At 42.7% G+C, this 25832-nt stretch overlaps 1 protein-coding gene across 1 annotated transcript in view; it reads right to left on the bottom strand.

Moving 5' to 3' along the window:
* ARL8A (ARF like GTPase 8A) overlaps nucleotides 1–25832 on the bottom strand; it is a 222894-nt gene that overhangs the window by 127172 nt on the left and 69890 nt on the right. Inside the window, exon 2 of the mRNA XM_078644165.1 lies at nucleotides 9063–9143. Coding sequence (XP_078500291.1) covers nucleotides 9063–9143 — 81 coding nt within the window. The remainder of the gene's footprint in view (nucleotides 1–9062; nucleotides 9144–25832) is intronic.

The following is a 25832-nucleotide window of genomic DNA, read 5'->3' on the forward strand; positions in this document are numbered from 1 at the left end:
GGTGGGCTAAGGGTCGGCTCTGGCTCTAAGAGGCCACGCTCGAGTCGAGCCTTGAAAATATTTGGCTAGTAAATTATGTAACAAACATCATGTTAGAATATGATACAAACTTATCAATATCCAAAATAGTGTATTTTTTTAACACACAGACCTGTTTCACCCTAGTACATAAAATTATTATATATAAGAGTTTTTAAACATGTACTGCAGAAGTATTACTGTACCACCCTGATGAAAATGCTATTAGTGGACTAAGAGGAAAGTCCGTTGTCGTGTGTCCCATATGTGGGGTTTCAGTTCTTAGAATAGAAGCCTGGAGCACCACTGTAGCCTTTTACATGAAACACAGGAGATTTTTTCATATGGGGCACATCTGAGGCTCACATATTTGAAGGAGGTGTCTCACTTGATGATGACTAGGAGGCTCGGTATTTGTCTAGTATCGTACAATTTCGGTCACTCTGCAATTCAGCCATTAGAGGGTGTTTTTCCCCACATCAAAGGTTAATGTTTTATACTTAATTGCTTTACGATGAGAATAGAGAGTGGGTGACAAGCAGATCTGTATTTCATTGTTGGCAGTTTTATATGGCGCGACCTTTGCACAGGGGCATCCGAGCGTTTCATAACAGAAGCACTAGTTTTTTCCTGCCCAGGGAGATTTATACGGGATTCGCAAGATGGAGCATTATTGTAACTAGTGCCAGGAAAGCCTCGCCTACGTGGGTAGCTGGAAAACCAATAGGCGGACGCTACTGGTGCTCCTGCTAATGTGTAAGAAATCTAGTAGAAGGTCAGCAATGGACAGAGGGATAATGCCGTCCCGTCACCCAGGTATGTCCCACCCACGGATGGTAGGTCACCAGCTCGGAATCAGTTGCGAGAAGGCCTGCTAATGAGGAGAGGGAGGGTGCGGCCCACCGCCCAGCAGGAAGAGCTGCAGGTCCCATGGTATAGTTATGCCAGAGGTGGCGGACATCAACAGGTTGAACAACGCAGGCCTGTGCTTTCCCCTACACACCTGATAGCTGCAATATGACTATAACTGTCCATTGGCGATTCATTTGGCGGATGCAATTATGTCTGAGCAGGTTACAGTGGTGGCTGGCTGGACAGGAGCGATGGAACTCCAGCCAGTGAGGAGAAGAAACCTCCTACCAGCACAGAGGAGAGGCAGAGAACTCAGGTTCGAGGTGCGGCACGCAACTGCAAAAAACACAAAGCAGCCGCTGCTGTTCTGAGCCAATCTGCTGAGTGTGTGGTGTAGACTGAGGGCCTTGTTTGAAATTAAATAAAAGTTAAAGCATCGTGTGGCCGCACTGTCCTCCTTATCCGGGCAGCTGTAGGTATTTATCACTTCAGCACCATGTAATACCAGGAAGAATGAGGCAATAAGGGCTTCATTGGAAGTGATCAGGACCACCCCTGTCCCCAACCGACCAGTTCACAGTGTATCAATAGGACAATTGATTTGCTCTTGGCAGGTTGTAGCTGCACTACAGGTACTTCCATGAAGCCACTTGAATGGAGAGGTGTGGCTCACTGGTTAGAGGCGGCAGACCCGTAAGCTGAGAACGGCCCGGGACCAGGGTTCAATTCCCGACGCGGCAGGGTCGTGGACCAGGGTCAGCGGACTCGATAATTCTCGCCTCGGTGCCTACTCTAACCAAGGAACACACTCAGTAACTCTGGGCATTAAGCTTGCCTCATCTCTACAACGCCCCACAGACGCCGAGGATGCCTGGTTTCACCCTGGAGATACCCAGAACGGGACCATCTCACAGGGAAAAACAAGGACGGGTTTCCCAGCGGTCTACAGCGCCAGGACACTCGGGTAGAGTAACAGTGCGCTTTACAAGTATCCCACATTTACATTTACATTTACTTTAAAGTGCTCTACCTGCTTTTGTTTTGCAGCCTCGTTAGCGCCTTATGGGGGTTTTTAGGGCTATAATGTGTGACTAAAGCATTTTAGTGCTGTAATCCATCCACTAGAACTAAAATGCGTTAATCTGACCTCTGATGCGTGATACTTGGTAGGGATGTGGAGAGCAGTCGGAGAGGGGGAAGAGGAGAGAAGACATGGACTGATGGAAAGAGAGATAGCTAGGTGAAGAAAAGAGGCGGGATGGTTTGAACATTTTTGTCAGGGCTGCTTTTGGCTGAGTCCGGTTCTGGAATTGGCCTTTAGAACTCCTGAAACCAATAAACAAACACAGAAGAAACGCAAGAAGGCACTTTCCCTTGCCATAACTCTGGAAATAATAACACCATTATGCCAGGTTATATTGTACCCCATTTAACACTAGAAAACGATGAAATTGCTTCATGAAGCAACATCTACACAGCCCCTGTTTATACCCATTAAATGTGGACTGGTACATAGGAAAGGCAGAACGAAAGAACAAAACATGCATAATGCATAAAGCAACTTCAGAACACAGAATTCCAAGTCGTCCACATCAGCCCATCTCACGGAAACCAGATTAAATATTAACAAATTGCGATACCTAGTTATAGAATTTATATAAAATAAACATAATGTAGACCCCAAAAAGTAATTATTGAAAACGGATTGTGGCTTGTATTAATAAAACGAATGACTGATATCCAACAGTCTGAATGACATCTGCAAAGTGCTTGATTTTATAAACCTGACATAGGAAAGCACCTGGGAACTGATAAGATACCGGGAGATGTTTACAAATCGGAGCATTCAGATATGAACACCATGTATAAATATGTTATCAAATGCCCTTCCGAGTGGAGTAGAACTCCTGGAAAGGGGAAGAAATAGGGCCCGTTTACCAACAAAGGGAGCAAGGGCATGCCAAGGAAGTACAGGCCTATTATTTTGATAAATAATCTTTTAAAAAATTCTGCAGACACATTTTGGATCGCCTCCAGGAATTGATGGAGGAGTCATTCTATCCAATCTCCAGGCGAGATTCATAAATAGGGTTAGCAAAATAGGCAAGGGGTCTGATTTAGATCTGGGCGTATGGGTTACTCCGTCACAACGGTGACAGATATTCTGTCTGCCAAAACAAAAATCCCATAGGATATAATGGGATTTATATTTCGGAGGACGGGATATCCGCCACCTTTGTGATGGAGTTATTCACCCACCAAGATCTAAATCAGGCCCTAAGTCTTCCGTCTTCTATTATTATATTGGATATGTGTTAAGCTGAAAAAAGAACATCTGAAACTCTCTTCTGTAGATCTAAGTGAATCTTTTGTCCTGGTTGCCAAAGCAAAGATGTGGTACATTTTCAAACAAATTGGTATACCACATAACAATGATTCCCAACATTTCCTAGAAGTTAAAATAGCATCATTACTATTGGCTGACGATAGCATCCTGATCACCAAGATACCTACGGGCTTACAGACCTTCCTTAATAGGTTCTTAGGGTTCTGTGAGCAACAAAAGTTATGAATCAATACAAAGTGTATGTTTTTAAATCCCCTAGATTATTTAAAGGGGTATGACACTGAGGGCAACGTCTCTTGAGAAAGTTAACATTTTTAATTTCCTGGTGGTTAAATTAGCCAGCACACTCTTTTGGTTCCGGCAAATTATGAAGAGTTCCTTGATAGTTAAATATAGAGCAGCGGCTGTCCTGACACAGATTGACAACTTTCAGGCCAGTGTCAGCAGCCTTTCAAATTTACAGTGCAAAGTTTCAGGGGGCGGGGCCCTATGGAGCAGATATTTGGACGAATTGCAAAATGGATACTCTAACTAGAACAGAAAAAAAGTTTGTTGATCGGGTAGCCACATAACACTCCTGTGCTATTTTTGTTTCTTCTTCCAGGGGTCAGAAAGATAGCCCATTTAGCTAACCTAAGACATTTACTTTATTGGTTAAGACTCTGGTATCCTAGTGAACTCAACTTCTATAAAGATGCAGCTGTAGAGCTGAGAACTCTTTATAAAACAAGCATTGGCATAGCCAATAGGTCTCGCATTTGGGACCGCATAAGTGTTTATCCGTGCAGCACATTATAGAGACATGCAAATACATGTAATGTTTATTAATGTCTGGCATTCAAAGAAAGTTACTTAGGACAATGTGATTTGTGAAAACATGCCAAATGCAGTTCCAACAAGTTGTGAATGAAAGAAGGGACAGAGAGGAGGAAAGGTGGGAGGGAAGACGGCCTGGGGGAAGCTGGCTGGGGAGGGGCAGGAAAAATCCTAGTAAGGCTGTGCGCGGGGAGAGAGAGGGGAGGTGCTGGAGCTGGGGAACAGATGGCCATGAAAGTTTATGGCGGTGGGAGGGAACACGGCCTGGGGGAAGCTGGCTGGGGAGGGGGAGGAGAAATCCGAGTAAGGCTGTGTGCGGGGAGAGAGATGGCAGGTGCTGGAGCTGGGGAACAGATGGCCGTGAAATTTTATGGTCCAAAAGCGCGTGCCTGTGGCCACGTGAACTCGAAGAAAACAGCACCGAAAAAGCCATAGTTTGACGAGTATTTTGACCACTAGAATTCTCTCCATTTTCCATTCCTGCGAAATGGAAAAAAGGCGAGACCTAAAAATGTACTATACCATGGTGGAACACCTGCTTTTTTCTGCAAAGCATATGAGAAAATCAGGAAAAAATTGATTCACCCAGGCTGTAGATCCTTGGGAGTTAGGCAAAATTGCATAGCATTGAAGATCCTCCTCAAGTCAGACAACAGTGAAGTTGTTTTTGGCCTGACAAAATGTGTGTTCACTGCTTGGAGTCTTAGGTCAATCCTTCCGAAACAAGATGAAGGATATAGTATTGCAAATTAATTATTCATAATGTAAACACCATAGCATACTGATTAAAGTGTGATACTACGAGATGTTTTTGAGTTGATGAGGCCATAAATCTCTTTATGACTTTTTTATAGGTATTTTAAAGGATGCATATTGAAAACATATATGTGCATAGTGCATGTACAAATTGTATGTGCATTTTGTCACTGTATTTGCATGTATTTATTACTATGGAAACAATGCACCTGATGTTATTGCATGTTTCATGGGGTAATCCCGAAATAAAATTGAATGATGATAAATTTGGACAGTTACAATATGTAATCGTTAACTGTTGAATCAAGTACACAATCCATGAGATACAAACCCAACATAATCGAAGGGAAAATCACTAATGAAGTTATCATTTACACTGAGACATCTTAAAATCCAGTTGAAGTTATATAGCACTTTACAACACCTTCTGGATACCCCACACATACCATTTTTATTATTATTTCTATCGTCATTGCCTTGGTCGAATTTCCAAACTGAAACCTCTCACCATTAGGAATTCTTTATACCAATCTATCTACTAAGCCGTTGGTTTTTGTCACTAGGAACCTAAAAATAAAGAATACAGAGGAGGTTTGAGCTAGTCATTCTAATGTAGTGCTGACTATCATTTAATCACCAGCCTGGTAGACATGGATATGCTAAACGTAACTCTCTTATGAACTTTCTTTTTTTTGTGTCCTCATATCCCATGAACTTTCTTATTTCATTCCTGAATTACTTTAGCCTTTGATAAGCAAACCAAATGTCTGCTGCACTCACGAGATAAATAGTAGGGTTTCTTAATGAATTCTTGCTTCAACGTTAGACTATCACTGGTGACATGTGTAATGTGATGGAACATCTGTAATTGCAATAAGTGGCACTACCAATTGACTTAAGGTTCTCTGCCCCATTTTGCTGCATTTCAGCTACATACATATCAGATACAAACATACATACATACAAGTAACTTGGGGTTTCAGGGAAACCAACAAAGCCTTTCCGAGGCCACAACATTTCTCTTCTGAGGGAAAGCAACAGTTCTCGAATAAAAGGTCCACTCTATCAAACCTCATTCAGGACTAGAAGGACTCAGAGGTAAAAGAAACTTAAATATGTGTGAGCATTAATTTAGCTCCCTTTTTTGCCTATAAAATCAATCACCCAAGATCTTCAGTTGAGAAGCAATGTTTTTAAATATACACTCAGGGCCCGATATCTTAACGTCCGCCCGGGCCTTAATCTCCGCACCTGAGCCGGAATCTCCACACCGAGGCTGGAATCTCCACACCCGGCCCAGATGTTACACAAGGGAGTAACACTACAATCAACACTGAGAGGAGCGCAAATTGTGGACTGCATATACCATGATGCAAGAGAGCAAACTTTTCTGGGATGTGATGTAGTGTCTGGCCACACCCTTTTCCCTTCCCAAACTGATTTTCATGACCTCCTGTACCATTCATCTCACATCCCTAATGTTCCGTTTTGAAAAAAATGCATTCGGCTCATTGATTACACTTCATCCAGCCCAAGTCGGAGATTCCGGCCCTGGTGTGGAGATTCCGGCCAAGGTGCCGGATTACGGCCCAGGTGCGGGATTATGGCCCGGGGCGCAGAATCCAGCCGCCTACGGACGTAAAGATACGATATGTAAATGACCTCTCTGCATACCAAAAGTTGTAAAGTTAGACTATTGTATTGGGAAACTGTGTTTAGAACGCTGTTCCCAGAACACATGGCTTTACAACGCAGTTGTTACAATGACAGCGTTGTTACCATTAAAACCATTACATCGCAAGTCATAACAACGACTTGCTCTAGGGGGCGTTGCACAAACTGGAGTTGGAATAGTAATTTATACTATTCCTAAATCCAGCGTGCCCCCTAGAGCAAGTCGCTGCTACGACTTGCGATGTAATGGCTTGCGTGGTAATAACGAGGTCGCTGGAACGACCGCGTTGTAAAGTCATGCGTTGAGAATGTATGCATAGTAACATCATACATTCTTTTGTCTCAGATTTCCTTTGTGAATCAGGCCCTTTGTTAGCAACAGAAGGATTACACCATTAATTTAAAATCACATTGTAGTTTTCATTATACCTAGAATATCAAAATATTTTTAGCTCCACATTAACCATTATAAACTATTAAGAATACTGATTGGCATCTGCCATTTGATCTCAATATCACGTTTGCGTAGTTTGTTATTATTAATCATGTTTACAGCCTTTATGTAACAGCCTTTATGGTTCCCTTTTTTAAGATTTTGTTTTGATTACGTTTATTTTTCTGACATTGCTATCAGGAATTGCCATGAAGACAAACATTTACTTTGCACCTGACGATTGACAATGGGTCAAGGATGTAATGAACACTAATGAACCAGTGATAACTATTCAGATCAAAATTTTCAAATATATTTTTATTTATAAACTTTTTTCTTAACTGACTCTGACAATCAATATAAAAAATGTCACATAGCAACCATGGAGTGGACTACAATCATTTTTACACCAAAACACTCAATAGTAACCCTACAAAGGAAAACTTAAGTAGTGCATGGGAAGGCAGTGTGCAGCAGAAGCAAATCAATGGAAGTGAATTTTATGATTCCCACAACTAGTGGGGCTTTCCCTCTGCAAGCCAAATGATCTAAACAAGCAGAATACTCAAATATCACAAAAAGAGTGTGCACCTGGATTATCACAAAAATATATCAAGACGGATTGTATGTTCCAGGCGTGATCTTGTTTGTTCGAAGATGTTATAGATGTATTTATGTGGTGAGTACTGAATTGATTTTAATCATGTATTCCAAATAAACAACATTTTACTTTTATTAGTTTTAAGCTTAATAAACAAAAGCATGGAAATCAAGACTGTGTCAGTGACGGCATTAAGAAAAATATAGGAAGCAATCATTGCCGCAGTTTTCCTTGTATGTTTACGTTTTGGGTACGCTGCAGATTTTACCTCTGATGGAGCATGGTGCAGAAACACACAGACATCAATGCTAGTATAGAATAAAACTAAAGAGTTATTAAGGTTGACCTAATTATGCAGTACCTGTGATGGATTTACATGTATCATATTTGACATTGTGATTGCTTTAACTTGCAGTAGTCATAGATGCTTTGTGTTAGTCTTTGAAATATTAGCTCAGAAAGCAATACACCATTATATATATATTTATATATCTAGGAGTCGTATACAATAGGCCTGCATTAACAGGTGTTATAGAGGTTAACAGTTAAAAAGGAAGCAATAGGAAATAACTGAAGCCCTATGAAAACGCTACATAACAAGAAATACTTGCATCACAGGTAAGACAACCCTGCGAAATGTCTGTTTGAAGGTTTATTTTTTTAGCAGAACGCAGGAAAAGGCAGGTCAGATACGTTTTTACGAGTTTCCTGGAGGCAAGAAGAGTGGGCTCAAATCCGATGATGAGAAGCGAGAAGTACTAGACTATTATAAATAGCTTGACGCATCTCAATGTGTACACTAAATGTGACTTACTAAACGGATCCACTTTAAGAAAAGGGTGCATCCTAAGGTTTTTAGGAAAGTTGCCCTCTCTACTGGAGCATATTCCAGGGTTATTGTTCAACAAGTGAGAAATTCCCTGTACCCTCATTTAGTAGAAATAGACAATACACAAAAAGTCTCTAAATACCCATCCGTGCACACTTCACTATAAATTACCTGTGGTTAGGGGGACCCTGACTCACTAGTTACAGTAAATGGAAATCTCATCTTGATTTCAAGTTTGCCTTTAAAATTATTTTAGACAAGATCATTTTTTACACACCCTCTATTACTTAAATAAAGTGATGTGTGTTGTTTCAATACAGAACTTGGTGAATCTTAGTGCAAATCTAGCTTGGGAATGACTAACATTCATTTACTGTCCTTTAAATATCCTTTTCTTAGATATTGGAATTACATTATTTCCAAAAACCATGACAACTGAGCTTACATACCTTTTTTTATGAGATGGAAAATGTACCCTGTGATAATAACATCTAGAGTTAATCGAGGGATATACACTATTTTGATGCTGTGTCTTCAATGCAGTAAATCTCCCAAACTAGTTTAATCCTTTCCAGTGACAATTTAGATAGACAATCACCACCATTTCTCCTCTAATCGAATCTTCTTATGATCTCAAATAAGAGAATATATTAAAAAACCTTTACACACTTGCTGCAACCCTTCCCAAACAGCATAGATCCCAGCATTGATGAATGAAGGAAGCAGGGAGACTTACCTTTATGGTCACATTGCCTTTGGTGATTTTCCGCATGTTGAATCCTACTGTTGGGATCATGTCTTCGTTGAACTGCCCAGACTGAAAGACACAAGGCCCCCGATAAGTCACAATCCTCATATGTTATGAACCATTTGTAAGCACCCAGTTCAGTAAAAGTTAAGTACAACTATTAGAACAATGTTTGACATATACCACTCTCTGTCTGCAAAATGTGTGCTCCCTTTTGCAATCATCTATTACAGGGACATTGCACAAGATAGGGTGAGCATTGTGTATAGGACACAGAGATGGCAATTACCAGTATAAGGCAGTTTTACAGCCCTCATAACCGAAGAGGAATCTAAAGGACACCCATTGTGGAAAAGGAGTTGGATCCTTACGGTTTTCATTGTTTTTACAGGACTGGATGAGAATGCAGCCTTAATAATTAACAGTGACTGAGTAATTAAAGTATTCAAACAATTACTTTTAACTTTTCTCTGTGTATCCATTGTAGGAAGACACATGGAGGTTAAGTGATAGTGAATAAACATATGGAGTATTTATGGAGTTCTTAAAGTCACACATATTAAATGTTAAAGACAGCCTAGACACAGTTCAGAAAATGTTCGCATGTTTTAATCCAGAGATGCTATGAGATACAGGGTGTATGATGCACAATATGAAATTGAACTCCTACAGAAAATAATCAAAGGAGGACAAGAGTAAGAAAAAACAAAGGTTACATTGACAAACGTGCAGTGCCTGTGAGCCAGGGATAAGTACAAATGTCTCACTTATGAAAATAACCCTTGTAGTCCCCAGCACTCTCCTGTAACAAACCTGCAGTAACAACATGCTACACAATAAAATACGGATTCCTTAGATTCTTTTAATTGAATCTTGCACTGCTAAGTCAGTCCCTAAAGGACGCCCCACTTCCTTGTACCTCCAAGCTGCATGCTGCCACAGCCACACTCAGTGCAGCAGCACAAAAAGCAATTACTTAACAGCAATTACTTAGTATTAGGCACTTAAATGTTACCAAAAAATACAACCAGTGGATAATGAAGTCTCAACCATGTGGTGGGGCACTGAAGAACAGCCATCTCACATAAGGACGCACTTTAAAGCAATACAAGATTATGGCAGAGAAGAGATAAAATATAATACTGTGCTACACGAGTCGCTAAAAAATTGTTGAACAGCTCCCAGAAACTACTGGAGCTAAAAAAGACAGAAAAGTTGTCCTTTCCATAATTCAAAACAGCACCACAAAAAGCTTCCATTATCTTGAACTTGAAACCCATGAAAATCCAGAAAGTCGTAGGCCAAAATTCAGAGCCATTCTGCCTAACTCTGTGTGGCGCAGCCCAACTCGCAAAGATTCTCATCATCCATTTTCCTGCATCCAAACCTTGATAGTTTCTTAAAGGCAGCAGTTAATATCACAGTGTCACATCTGACCGTGGCATTGCAATGTTTCTATATGAACAGAAGTAAGCAGGTAAATGCCCCTTGACAAAGGAACTGAAAGAAAGTCAAAACTGGGGGTGCAGTGAGCCTCTCCCACTCTTGATTCCCAGTGCCACCAAACTGATAGCTAGGACCATGAAATGTAATCAATGACCAGTATCTGGGCCCAGGGAATTTCTCACATTAGATGAACGAGTTAGGGCTGTAGGGATCAAATCATGTGCCAATTAAAAACTTGCAAGAATAAGACCACTTGTAAGTAATATAGCTAACTTCAACTAACTTGCTAATTAAGAACTAACAATTGTCATGCATTACCAAGATCCTGGAGATAGACGTAACCAAAACAACTTCAGGTATCTGAAGAATTATACAACAAGCTGTGTGATCATCAGATGCAACTGATGGTTTGTAATCACAGTGGCTGACATTTATGAGGACTTTGTCAACCTAGATAAGGGGAATGTACCGGCATTGAAACCCTTCTGCCTGCTTTTGACCTACAATATGATAGACCGCACTACGCCACTGCAATCTACCCTATGCCACTCCACTCTGCACCACTCTGCACTCCGCCACTGCACTCTATACTACTCTGTTCTATGCTCCTGCATGCTATGCCACTGTACTCTATGGCAATGCACTCTACACCACTTTACTCAAAATCAATACACTCTATGCCAATCCACTCTGAACCACTGCACAGTACACCACTATACTCTATACTCTACTCTGCAGCACTCTATTCTATGCCACTGTACTCTACGCCACTGTATTCGAATCTCCACTTTACTGTGCACCACTCTATGCCACTGCACTCTACATCAATGCGCTCTACACCACTCTTCTCCACATCACAGCACTCCAAAAAACTGCATTCTCCACCACTCTACTTTGAGCCAGTCTACCATGGGCCAACATACTCTGCACCACTGCACCACTCTACTGCACTCCATGCCAATGCACTCTATGCCAATGCACTCTATCCCTCTGTACTCTGTACCACTCTACTGTATGCCAATGCACTTTACCCCACTCTACTAAGCACCACTTTACTCTTTGTCACTGCACTCTAAACTACTCCTGTCTAGACCACTCCACTCCACTCTTTGGCACTCTACTCTGCAACACTCCACTCTATACCACTGCAATCTATGCCACTGCCCTCTCCACGCTACCCTGCACCAATCCACTCAAAACCACTTCACTCTACTCTGAAAGAATTTACTCTATCCCACTACACTCTATGCCACTGCGTGCTTTGCCACGCTACTCTACTCTGCGCCACTGCACTCTATGCTGCACCACTCTATGCCACTCTACTTTGCACTTTGCTCTTCATCACTCTACTCAGTGCCACTGAGCTCTAAGACACTCTACTCTACTCTAAACAACTGCACTCTATGGTAGTGCACACTACTACACATTACTCGAAAACAGTGTACTCTCCTCCACTGTGCCCTATGCCAACTACTTTGCACCACTGCACTCTATGCCACTATACTCTACTCTGCAACACTCTACTCAACTGCAAGCTATGGCTCTCTACACCCATGCACTCTACGTCCCTGCACTCTATGTTACTCTGTTCTACTCTGCACCACTATACTCTACACCGCTCTACTCTGCACCACTCATAGCCACTGAACTCTACACCACTGCACTCTACGCCACTGCACTCTACGCCAATGCACTCTACTCTACACCACTACATTCTACGACACTGTACTCTGCAAGATTGCATGGTCCGCCACTGAACTCTTTGCAATAGTGCCCTGCATCACTGCACTCTATGCCACTGCACCACTCAACGCTACAACACTCAACTGCACTTTACGCAAATGCACTCTACGCCACTCTAATAATCATCATTTCACTCTATGCCACTCTACTCTACACCACTGCACTCTACCCTGCACCATTCCATTTTACCCTGAACCATTCCACTCTATGCCACTTCACTCTACTCTGAAACAATCTACTCTACGCCACTGCACGCTACTACACTGCACTCTATGCCTCTCTTCTGTGTGCCACTCCACTCAACGCCATTAAAATCTAAGCTGCACCACACCACTTTACTATACTCTGCACCACTCCACTCTATTGCAATCTACGCCATTCTACTCCATGTCACTGCATTCTACACCAATGCACTCTACATCACTTTACTCAAAACCAATACTCTCTATGCCATGTCAGGAAGCCAAAAATCTGGGTGTATGGCTCGATGCTGACTTAACATTTGGACCCCAGATTAACCGGGTGGTGGGGGTGTGCTTTGGTGTTCTGAAAGGCCTGCGGAAGGTTCTTGAGCTCCTACCAACGGAGGCCAGAAGGACGCTGGTGCATGCCCTTGTAACAGCACGATTGGACTATGGCAATCTTCTCTACCTGGGGGCCACAGGAAAGAGCCTGGATCGGCTTCAGGTGTTGCAGAACGCCGCGGCCCGCCTGGTTCTGAGGTTGCCCAGAAGATCTGCCTCAAAGGCAGCGCTCCAAGCACTCCACTGGCTCCCGGTGAGGAGTAGAATCGAGTTCAAGACTCTGTGTACGTGCCACCGGATTATAGGCGGTAAGGCACCGTTACCACTTCAGGACCTTGTTACCCGTTATGAGCCACTCCGAGCCTTGAGATCCTCCGGCTCTGGGCTACTGAAGATTCCCAAAGTGGAAAAGGCACATATGGGGGGCAGATCCTTTAGGTTTCTGGCCGCAAAAAGCTGGAACAAACTCCCGTTGGAACTGCGCCTGGAGCCGTGAGAGTCCAGATTCAGGGGTAAACTCAAAACTCATCTTTTTATCCGGTAGATTGGTGCCGGGTTTAGCTGCTGTGATTTTGCTGCTCCCACCTATCATAGCGCGGGGACAGCCGAAGTGCGTAACCAGGCGCTTTATAAACCTGCCTATTATTATTATTATTATTATGCTACTGCACTCTATGCCAATCTATTCAGCACCACCGTACTTAACGCTACTTCTCTCTAGACCACTTTACTCCAATCTACGACACTCCATGTTCCTCCACTCTATAATTCTCTACACTCTACTCCATTAAACTCTACTCTACTCTGACAATCTATTCCACTCTGACACTCTATTCCACTCTACAACACTTTATTACACTTTGTGCCACTCTATGACAGTATTCCACTCTACGATGCTCTACACAACTATGCCACTCCATGCCCTCTTAATCCACTCTATTCTATGACATACTACTCCACTGCAGTAATCCACTCTATGCCACTCCATACCACTCTATGTCACTTCACTCTATGGCACTATACTTTGCTCTATGCTTTTCCACTCTACTACATTACTCTACTTTATGCCAATTCCACTCTATGACAATCTTCTCTGATCTATGCCACTCTATTCTACAAAACACTACTCCACTGCATGCAACAACAGCTACGCCACTCCACAACACTCTATGCCACTCCACTCTACGATAATCTACTCCACTCTACGCCATTCTAAGACACTTTATACCACTCTTCGACACTCTACTCTACCACACCCCACAACACTCCATGACACACCACTCCTTGACACTCCATTCTACTGTATGCCACTCTATGCCACTCCACTTTATGCCACTCAACTCTAAGACACTCTATTCCACTCTACGCACTTCCACTCTACATTATGTTACTCCCTTCCCAACTCTCCACAACAATCTACGCCACTCCACACCAGTCCATGACACTCCACTTCACTCCCCTCAATGCCACTGCAGGACTCTCTATGCCACTCTATAACACTCCACTCTACTGCACAACACTCTCCTTTATGCCACTAACTCAGCCATGCTGAACAGCAGTCACGCTGGTGTACAACATGGCTAAAGCATATTGGCAAAGAAAAATAACTGTTGTGTAGGCGAGACCTATTGTCTTTGCTGTTGATTGTTTATGTTTGTAGTTATACTTTTGTGTTTAAACTAGGTTTTGGCTTACAGTAATTTAAAGCCAGCGGTACCATTCTTTCAAACAAGGATCATATTTTCCTGCATTAAGAGAAAACATTAAAACAGGTGTCTCTACATTTTACACATGCCAGGTTGGATGCTACAGTAATGTTCTATTAAGATTATATATGACCAATATGATGGAGGAGAAAGTGTGAGAGAAATACTTGCAAATGATATTCTAATTATGACTAAAATATATCAGCAGCAACAGAGCATCTCCCTAGCCAAGGGGGCAGCTGGGTGCAGTGAGATGATACACCAAAAAAGGAGCTAATCAGATGCAGAATAGTAATCCAAACGGAAAAAATGCCCTAAGCAGAGACGCTGTCAAATGAGGCCAAATAAACCACAATAGAAGCTAGCGACATGAGGCAGGAGTCATGGAAGGATACTGCCTACTTCAGTACAAATACACCTTATGAACGGGGAAAGACTTGAAAGAAGAATCAAGCTTTGAACTCGGGCAGAAACTCTACGGGACATATTAGCAAGAACCTCGTTAAAATTATCACTATTTTAGCGGAAGGAAACTGACGCTAAAACGGCAATAATAGGCTTGCTAATATGAGTTATAGAATTCCAATAGAAGCCCAGGTTAGATGTCCTGCACATCTAACCTGGGCTTCTATTGGAATTCTATAGCGCATATCAGCAAGACCATTATCGCCATTTTAGCGGCAGTTTCCTGCCGCTAAAACGGCAATAATTTTAAAGAGCTTCTTGGTAATATGCCTCTACAACCTTCCAGAATTCACCTACTCTGCTAAGCTGAAACAGGGCAGCATTTTTAGCAGGGGTTCACACCTCAAGCCCCTCTCATGCCCAGGAAGCCTACTGAAGGGTCCCAAAGGAGGATGAGTCCCAGCCAGGCGAGCTGTGGTCGGATCATGCCTCAGATATAAGCCAGATCTGCACACGAAAGGGTGACAGAAGAAGTGTTGTGGTAGGTTTCTGCTAAAACAGCACATAACGGAATCAGCCCATTGTTGAGTAAATATCAACAAGTAATTGATGGTAGAGTAAGTTTATTCGTACAAATGAAGCACTCCCTGCATACAACTCCGGTCTCCAAGAAGATCGCGGTAACTGACACTTGTTACAGTTGCAGCATACAGTAGATCTACAACAAACTGAACATGGTCTCGAGTGATGCACAATTAAACAATAATACAACTCGAGACAAGATTGAAAGAAAACACTAGCACGAGTCGGCACGAGTCCATGTGGAGAAATGCGCAAGTGAAGCCTCGCACCAAGCATGTACTCGCGCTGACTCGTGCAATACACAACACACCTTCCCCCCTTATGAAAGAAAAAAAAACACTGTAAATTACATTTTTCCTGTCATGAAAGCAACAAAATCAGACAACCACTTTGGTTTCTTAGTGACTCTTCTGGGTAAGGGAACACCATGTTGAACAGTAATATCTTGACTGGTGGTACTGTTACTTGAACAAGAAGGTACTGTAGGAGCAGAATCCTGATTGGTATAACTACTACTTGAGCAGCAAGGTATAGCATCTGTATCACGGGAGTCCTCATCCAAAAAAGAAAAATCAGAATGTTCAGGAACAGGTTCTTTACAATAAACATCCTTGTCAGCTTTGAGAATAGCAATTCTACTCAGATTCCAAACTTTATTGTTGGATAATCTCACAGAGTTTTTTAAAACCTCCAAAACTTCAAAAGGACCCATAAATGAACTTTCACCTTTCTTGACCTTCCATGGTTTTTTGACCTTTACCATCATACCAACTTCCACTTTGGGATCCTTTTTCGACCCACATTTCTCATCAAAGTACTTTTTGTTAGAGCAATGAGTGCGAATAAGGTTTTCCTTAACTATACTCAGGTCCACACCAGAAGAAGTGGACTTCACCAACCACGAGGGATTCACCTTTGTCCTAGGGATTCTCCCTCTCATGATCTCAAAAGGAGAATACCCAGTCATTGAATTCATGGTTGTCCTGTACATCCACACCTTCTTAAAAATTTCAACTTCCCATTTTTTGTCATCATTACTGGTAAACTGTATAGCTCCTTTCAGAACCCTATTGAACCTCTCTATTACCCCATTTCCACTAGGATTATATAAAGAAGTAGTGGAATGGGCAATCCCAAGCCTTGAAAAATAATCATTGGCCTTCTTTGAAATAAATTGTACACCATTGTCAGATATAATTCTTACTGGTAAACCTTCTTCAATAAAAACTTTATCTAGGAAACATAGAACCGAATCGCGATCTATTTTTTTGACAATTTTAATAATTGGCCATTTAGAGAAAATATCAATGGCTGCGATGATATACTTGGATTCGCAACCAATAGGACCCATGATGTCTATGGCAATGGTTTCCCAAGGATTGTTTGGAATAGTATGTGCACCCATATTGGGTTTTAAAGTAACTAAAGACTTATCTGAGTTGGCACATACCACACAATTTCTGACCAATCGTTCGATAAACACGTCCATCCCTGGCCACCAAAACAAATGCTTAATTTGTTGCTTGGTTCTAACCATGCCACTATGACCTTCATGACCCTGCAGAACTATAATTTTCCTCACACCCACTGGTGGAACAATGCGTTCACCTCTTTTGATGATGTTCTCACAACATGAAAGTTCTGACCTCACTTCCCAGAAGCTTTTCAACTCTGAATTCAAACACTTTTTTTCAGGCCAAGTACCAATGATATAATTGGCAACATTCTTTAAAATTTCATCATTTTCAAATTTCTCTTTCCACAAAGTTTGATCAATGGAAATGGGACCCTCATCATGAATCATGGCAATCTGGAAATTGTCCCATTCATTGTGTAAATCCTCCTGAATTGGTAAAGGCATCCTAGATAAAAAATCAGCAGAAACATTTTCTCTGCCGGGTAAATATTGTATATTATAAATAAAATCCTGCAAACGCATGGACATGCGTGCAATACGGGCTGAAGCTCTCAACATACCTTCTGTAGTGAGTAGCCGTACCAAAGGTTTGTGATCACTCCTTAGTGTACATTCCTTACCCCAGACAAACACTCTGAAATGTTCCAAAGCCCAAATGCACGCTAACGTCTCCCTTTCTATTGTGGAATACTTTTCCTCAGCAGGGGTAAGGGCCCTTAAAGCATGCGCAATAATAATTTCTTTTCCCTCCTTATTCTTTTGGGTAAACACAGCACCCAGTCCTTTTGCGCTAGCATCGGTAGTAATAATGTTTTCCAGAGAAGGGTCAAAGCAAGAGAGCGCACTTGCTGAGCAGATAGCATTCTTCACATCACAAAACTCCTTCTCACATTCACTTGTCCATTCAAAAACAACTCTATTTTTAATTAACTGCCTGATATTATATGTTCTACACGAAAAGTCATGCACATATCTAGCGTAGAACTCGACTAACCCTAAAAAAGATCTTACATCGTCCTTAGATAGAGGATGAGGAGCAGACTTAATTGCTTCTAAAAGTGAAGGTTTTGGTTTGACCCCTTCCGCACACAGTTCATGACCTAAATAATTTACAGAATGAACACCAAATTTACATTTCTCATGCTTAATGGTAAGGCCATGTACATTAAGTGCATTCAAGACTTCCTCCAAAGCAGTAATGTGCTTGTCTTTATCATCATTAAATACCAATATGTCATCCTGAAAACAGATGGCATTTTTACAGTCTTTTAAAATGTCTTGCATAACCCTCTGAAAAATTGCTGCTGCGGACGCCAAGCCAAAAGGCATCCTGTTGAATCTGAAGCACCCAAAAGGTGTAATAAATGCAGTTAGATCCTTGCTCTTCTCATTCAGCTCTATCTGATGGTAAGCAGCAGATAAATCGATGGTTGAAAAAATATTTGACCCCCCAACCACAGACAACATTTCAGAAATACGAGGAAGAGGGAATTGGTCTACGACAATATTATTGTTAAGATGGCGAAGGTCAATGCATAGTCTCACCTTGCCATTGGCTCGTCTGGCAACCACTATGGGCGAAACCCATTCAGATGATTCTATTCTATCTATTATGCCATCTTCTACCAAAGCATTCAATTCATTTTTAACTTCCTCTCTGACAGCAAAGGGGATATTTCGAGCTTTGTGTATTTTAGGACAAGCATTGTCTTTTAAGCGAATTTCATGTTTAAAGTTAGTCAACTTTCCAATGCCTTTTGAAAAAACATTAGGGAATTTTTTTAACATCAATGAAGATATGCCATTTTGTTCATCGATCAACATCACAGGATTGGGACTATTAGGGTCCAGCACAATGTCGAGTTTACCAAAGTCAAACCAGCTAAGAACTGAAGGACCCTTTTTTGAAACGTATAATTTTGCAATACACTTTCTATTCTTAAACCTGAAAACTAAGGTTCTGAAACCTAAAATATCTATCCTTCCACCTGAGTATCCCTCAGGATTAATATCACTCTCTTCTAAATGACTACCTAGTCTTGATACAAATAATTTCCTCCAAACTGATTCACACACTATAGAGTAAGGTGAACCAGAATCCGCATACATGTTGATCTTGACACCTCCAATGACCATATCACATAATGGCTTCTTCTTAATAGTATGGTCATTTATATTTAAGACTACAGAATCTTTTATGTTCAAAACAAAAGAACAGTTATTAGAATCATCTGTGAAATCTTCATCATCACTATTTTCACTTAATTCAATACATTTGACTTTTTGGTTGACTTTACCCCTTCTGCAAGCAGAAGTAAAATGTCCCTTTAAGCCACAGTTGGAACATTTTTGTCTTAAACCAGGACAAGTTTTGTCATTAGCCAAATGTGATTTGCTATTGCATCTAAAACATTTAAGGTTACTTTTGGAATCTTCAGAATTTCCTTTGGGAGAAAATATTTGTTTTCTTTTAGAGGAATCCTTATTTTTACTGTCATGCTTAAGATTAATTTTGGCTACAACATTTTTACTGACTGAGGCATCTTTGCCTTTAACTTGTAATGCACTCCTACAGGAAAGTTCAGCTTTTCTAACAATGGATACTACAAAATCTAAGTTCTCATCACCATTAATCCATAGTCTTTCCTGTATAGTTTCATTACTAGAGTGCATAACTACCTGATCTCTGATAAGATCTTCTTGTAAATTTCCAAATTTACAATCTAGAGCTAAGGTTTTCAGAGACGAAACAAAATTATCTACAGATTCTTCACTTAACTGTTTTCTTTGAAAAAACTTAAATCTAGAAATTCCTATACACACTTTGGGAGAACAGTACTTATCAAAATCATATACTGCCTTATCAAAAACATTCATGTCACCACTTGCTTGTGATGTAGGGAGTTGATTGAAGGCTTTTAATCCTTCAGGTCCCAAACAGTGTAAGAAAATACCTTTTTTTTCTGGGGCTTTCATTTTACCATTTGCATCTAATGTCTCAATATAATTTAGGAAGTAAGCTTTCCATTCAATCCAAGGCATACAAGGAGAACTACCAGCTGACCAATAACTTTGTGGAGGAGAAAGAGTATAACCTTGAGCACACATAGTGATGAAAATAAGCAAATAAATAAGTTAATTTATACTGAATATCACTAACAAGTAAAACAAAAAAAATTAAAGTACTTGGATGTTGAAGAAAAAAATAGTCAAACGATTCCTGGAAAATCAGAACATTTTCCTGTGTTCATTTGAAGATTATGGTAGGTTTTTTTGTACTTCAAATCCCCATCCGGTTTACTGCCTTTCCAATTTTCACTCCGTTTATTTTTTGAAATAATTTCCCCGTTTTTTCAAACTGTAATGAGACACAGCCGGAGAAAAGAAACGAAGTCACCTCTTTAGTTTCATTAAAAATGAAGAAACCAATGGAAAGCAGCGTCTCAGCGTCTCATAAGAAATTGATGGTAGAGTAAGTTTATTCGTACAAATGAAGCACTCCCTGCATACAACTCCGGTCTCCAAGAAGATCGCAGTAACTGACACTTGTTACAGTTGCAGCATACAGTAGATCTACAACAAACTGAACATGGTCTCGAGTGATGCACAATTAAACAATAATACAACTCGAGACAAGATTGAAAGAAAACACTAGCACGAGTCGGCACGAGTCCATGTGGAGAAATGCGCAAGTGAAGCCTCGCACCAAGCATGTACTCGCGCTGACTCGTGCAATACACAACACCCATCCACGCTGCCGTCCTCTATCCACCCCACCAGGCAAAACCAATACATTTTCTTAGATGCCAGAGACCTTTCTCTTTCTAGTTTTTGATGTGAGGTATACTTCTGCCCTTCTACGGTATTCTCCTAGATAACTTTCATTATTAGTATTGAATGACATTTCATAGTTAAAAACAACAAACAGTCAGGTTAAAGAGACTTACTCTACTTGAATTGTTTCTTCTAGGACAGCAGTGTGAGCAGAATGCTGCCTTCATTTTTCAAAAGGCCGTAAGGTCAGTAGATACACAAAGACACGTTTCCTCAGTGCAGCCAGGGGCTAATTAAAAGCTGTGCTGGAGGCGAGAAGGGGTTACTAGGGCAGGGAGGAATAGCAGGGGCTGCAATTATAGTGAAACCTGGGGTGACGGGAAAGTGGGAGGAACAAGGAAGGGCCCAAACGAGGGAAGAAAAACATCAACAATTTAGGACAATGGTAAGAGCCTTTGTTATAAACACTATAGCAGGTGGGGCGCAGAAGTAGTGGAGGCCCAATGCACCACAATTATGTTTGTCATTCACTACCTAGCTGGGAGTCAGGAGGATCCATTTTATTCATTTGAATTAAAGAGAGTGCCCCTCTGAACCGTGGTTTACACCCGCTTTGCGAGAACTCAAACAGGAGTGTAAAAAATTGGAACGGGTGTAGAGGAAGGACTACTGCCCAGGGGCTAAACTTAGGCTGAGATATAAACAAAAAATGTATTGCACTGCCACAACTCATGCCAAAGGGGCCTACTATGCGACCTGCATTGTTGCCGCCAGGAATAACTCTAAGGAGGTTTTCTCCATAGTCCAGAGTTTTCTGACTCCCGAGGCACAAGCGAGTATTCTTCCCTCTTCCAACTCCTGGTGTGAACAACTGTTCAGCTTGTTTCTGGAGAAAATCCGCTCTATTCAGGCGTCTTTTCCCTCCTGCAGTATGGATTGAGGTTTCCCTCTCACAGAAAGAGTTTGTATTCCTCCCCCTCAAGCCCTAGTCGCTTTTTTACCTATTGATCTATCTAGTCCCCTTAGAATTGTTAAAATCCTGAAGTCTGGCTCACCATAAGATCTAAGTGCTGCTAAACTTTTGGCCGCTGTCGCGGAAAAGGTCAACCCTGAAGTCAACAGGCTTATTAACATGTCCCTTCAGGAGGCATGTTTCCCCCTAACCTGGAAGCAGGCTTAGATCATGCCCCTCTTGAAAAAGTCCGCTCTTGATTGTATGTGCCCTGGGAGCTATCGCCCTATTTCTCTCGTGCCTAGTATGGCCAAAGTGTGCGGGAAAAAGTGGTGACCAGGCAGTTGACGGAGTTTATACAGGGTGCTGGCCTGCTCCATCTGGCCCAGTCAGGATTTAGGGCTTGCCATAGTACCGAACTCGCCATGGTGGAAGTCTCAGAGGCTATCCGTGAATGCTTGGATGCTGGTGGGAGGGCAGCCTTGATTTTGCTTGACCTCTTAGCGGCATTCAATAAGGTTCCTCATTCACTGTTGTTGACCCGATTGGCTGAGATAGGCATCACTGGCGCAGCTTGGGGCTGGCTTAAATCTGTTCTGGAGGACCGCATGCAACAGGTCTGGCTTCCTCCAGCCTGAGCGTCTCCTCTTTAATATTTATGTCACTCCTTAGTTCAATTGTCAGAGGACCTGGGTGCAAAAATCATCACTTACGCTGATGACATGCAGCTTCTGTTCACTTGGAGAAAAAATGAGGACTCTGTTGACTCTGCCCAAAAATGCCAAACTTCAGTCTTTCACTGGTTGTCTTCTGAGCAACTCAAGTGCAACGAAGAGAAATCCAAAATCCTTCTCTTTGGGAAGTTTCCCTCCAATTTTAGAGAAACACTCTAGCCGCCTGGCTCAGCCTCACCAGTGTCGACTGGCCACCCCATAAAAAATCTGGAGATTTGGTTTGAGGAGAACCTCACCTTCTCAACGCAGATTAAGAAGCTGGCCGTACATGTTTTGGGCTTTTAAAAACTCTCAGAAAATGTCTTCCCCTCCTGCCCAGGGTGCAAGGGAAACTGTCACCCTGGCTCTTATTCTATCTCGGTTAGATTATGCTAACGCGCTTTGTGCTGGCATAGGTTGCAGGTAGTTCAGAATGCGGCTGCCAGGCTCCTTCTCTACATTCCCACCAGAAATAGTGTAAGACAACATCTGAGAGCACTACACTGGTTGTCTGTTGCTGAGCGGGTGAAATTCAAATCCCTTGTTATAGCCCACCATGCGCTCCACGCCTTAGGTCCAAGCTATCTCCAAAAACGCTTTTCCTTTTATGTTCCTTCAAGACTACTCTGTTCTACGCACCTACTTTTGTCCACGGTTCCCCGGTTTCGGCTACAAAGGATGGAGGGCAGCTTACTTAGCATGAAGGCCGCTCTGGCCTGGAATGTGCTTCCGCTTGACCTTTGTAGCATCCAGGACCTCGCCCTATTCAATACAAAATTGAAAACCTTCCTCTTTAACTTGGTTGACGATGTACCTCCTCTCAAGGTACGGGCCGGGACACTCTTGTAGTATCCGAGCGTGGTATAAGTGGAAATAACATAACATAACATAAAGCCAATAACACCCTTGCTACTTCAATGACAACAGGGAAGCAGAGTTAATATTGCATGACAACTTAGCTGTGTGCACTGTGATGCTGACTTTTAATTTTAGCGGATCGAGGAGTTATTTATCAGACATACTCAATCTTTCTAGTTTACTCGAGTTATGAGAGAAAAGCTTTAGTCATAAAATAAGGGGCGGCTCCTCTGCTATGGTGTAGGAGAGTCATTCCCTGCTGAAATGGAGCAGGCAGAAGGAAAATAAAATGACAATAAAACGATTTTATTGTCATTTTATTTTTGACTTGCAATCCACGAGTCTAGGGTGGGGCGGGGTCATGTCACGTCAGCAGCAGGGGGAGGAGGAGTGGTAGGCACTGAAAGTGTGCATTTCAGTTTGGGCGGCAAAACCGACATGCACACTTGGATTTCTAAGAGATCTCGGCTGTTCCTTGGAAATATTCGCAGAGCTCTGGGCACAGGCTCCCAGTCCCTACTGGAGCATGAGACAGGCCCGCTCTGCCCAATCCCAGAGCTGCTCTTATGCTGGGAGTAATAGCATGAGTGCAGCGCGGCGCGGTAGAAGAAGAATGTGGCAGCCAGCAGGGAAAGGTACAGTTTTTCCCCGCGCTGCCCCCCGCCCCCCTTTCAGGTCGGGTTGGCCAGGGGCGGCTGGTTCTAATGGTCGAAATGGGCACTGCCCTCCCAACTTTTAGGAGAAAGAAGAAGAGGGTGAAAAATAATTAACACTGGGCAGCTTAAAATAAAATGTAAGTTTGCATTTAATTTTACTTGTTCTTTGTTTTTCTGAGGGCGGGTGAGGGTCTGAACAAATGGCCTGTGACCAGACGATCCTGCACTTTGTCAGGGGCCAGGGCGAGGTATTGCTCGACCTGCAAACATAAGCTTCAAATTTGACGTCAACAGTGGTGGGAGTGGCGATTGTTCCTTGCGAGATGCAGAAACCCATTTGGGCATACTTCGCAATGGCCCTGGGCATGTCTGGGGCAGTGCCATTAAAGTAAATAGCAAGGGGCGGGGTAGGTCAATGAAGAGAACGAAAGGCTGGGCGTGTCACTGGCCTCTGCAACTTATGTTGCTCATTTTGATTGGCAGGCTGGCAGGGTCGGATTGGGACAGAAAATCGGCCCGGGCACACAAAAAAAATCGGCCCCAATTTGCATAATGCCTTTCCTCAAATCACTGATTCAGTGTAATTGCATTAAAAAAGGCTTTAAAAAATGCACGCATTAGTTTACACTAGTGAAACACACCTGAAAACAAGTGAGGCCACTTCTACTGAGGCCCCCTGCCCCGCTCTGTATGTGCATACATTAATGGGCCGGCCAGCGAGACAAAGGGAGTGATACCTCTGCCTGTTGCTAAACCCGGGGTGGGGGACCAGTGGTGTTGGTGGCGGGGAGTGGTAATGAGCGCCCATCTGCCTGCAGAAAGGCCACTCAGCCACCCACTGGGCCGCTGGCTATATTCGGAAAATAAAGACACCGTCCAAATCGGCCAGACACCGGCCCATCGGGCATTGCCCGAATGCCCGTGTTACCAATCCGAGGCTGCAGGCTGGGGCCTACTGAAGGAAACACGTCGCAGCAGTGTGTACTGTGATTTTACGGTTGCGTGTTTGAAATCGAAGAAAATAACCAAGCAGCAGGATTTTACTGAGGCCCAGAGAAACACACTAGTTTTCTCACCCTGGACTGAGCATTTTGGATTACTTCCTGGGCCTTCCAAGCTCTCTGTCTTGCCAGCTTGCCGGCCTGAGCTGCTCTGCCCAGGGGCGGCTCTAGGCTCATGATGGCCCTGGGCAGGGAGCGTAGGTAGGCCCCAGAAGAGGGGGTCTGGGCGGGGCGGAGCCCCACAGAGCTCAGGAGGGTGGGTCAGGGTGTTAGTAAGTGGAACAGAGCCGGAGGCTGCCAAATCCCTGCCAGGGGCCGCCACGCAAATATGTATCCATCCTCAGAGGATTATTATATTAAGGATATATTGACGTGGAGGCCCCTGGGGTTTGGTGCCCTGTGCAGGTGCACAGCTTGCACATGCCTAAAGCCGCCCCTGCTCTGCCACAGGAGCTACCGCGCAGATGAGAGTTGCGGTCCACTCCGGACCTTCCGAATTCAAACAAGATGACCCAGTGCAGCTAAAACGCACCTCGAGCCGACCCCTCCAACTCATCCTGCAAACAAAGGAAGGTAGGTTTGATTACGGTTATGTTTATTCAATTTATTGTGCTACATATTTTTTTAAATAAAGGAGTCTGCGCATACCTTCACTAAATGAAAGATCATTGAATCATGTTCATGTTCGTATGGACTTGAGAGCCATCTGATGTGTATAACGTGCGTTGGTGTACACTGTATATGGGTTCTAAGTGCCCCCAGGGTCTTTGGGATCTGAAACGCCATCAGGAAACGTGGGCCCGTCTCAAGTGCACAAGATGTGTACGTAAATAAGCAGAGCACGCTTGTATGCTTGTGTGTGTGCAGAGTGAGGCGGTGAATGATTGAGAGAAAAGAATAGTGAAAGGAAATTCGGCATATAGAAGATCTCAAGTCTGAGGGCAAAGAGCAGAGAGAAAGATGGGGAAGAGACTAACGGGC

Source organism: Lissotriton helveticus, chromosome 5_1, assembly GCF_964261635.1.
Source record: "Lissotriton helveticus chromosome 5_1, aLisHel1.1, whole genome shotgun sequence".
NCBI lineage: Eukaryota > Metazoa > Chordata > Amphibia > Caudata > Salamandridae > Lissotriton > Lissotriton helveticus.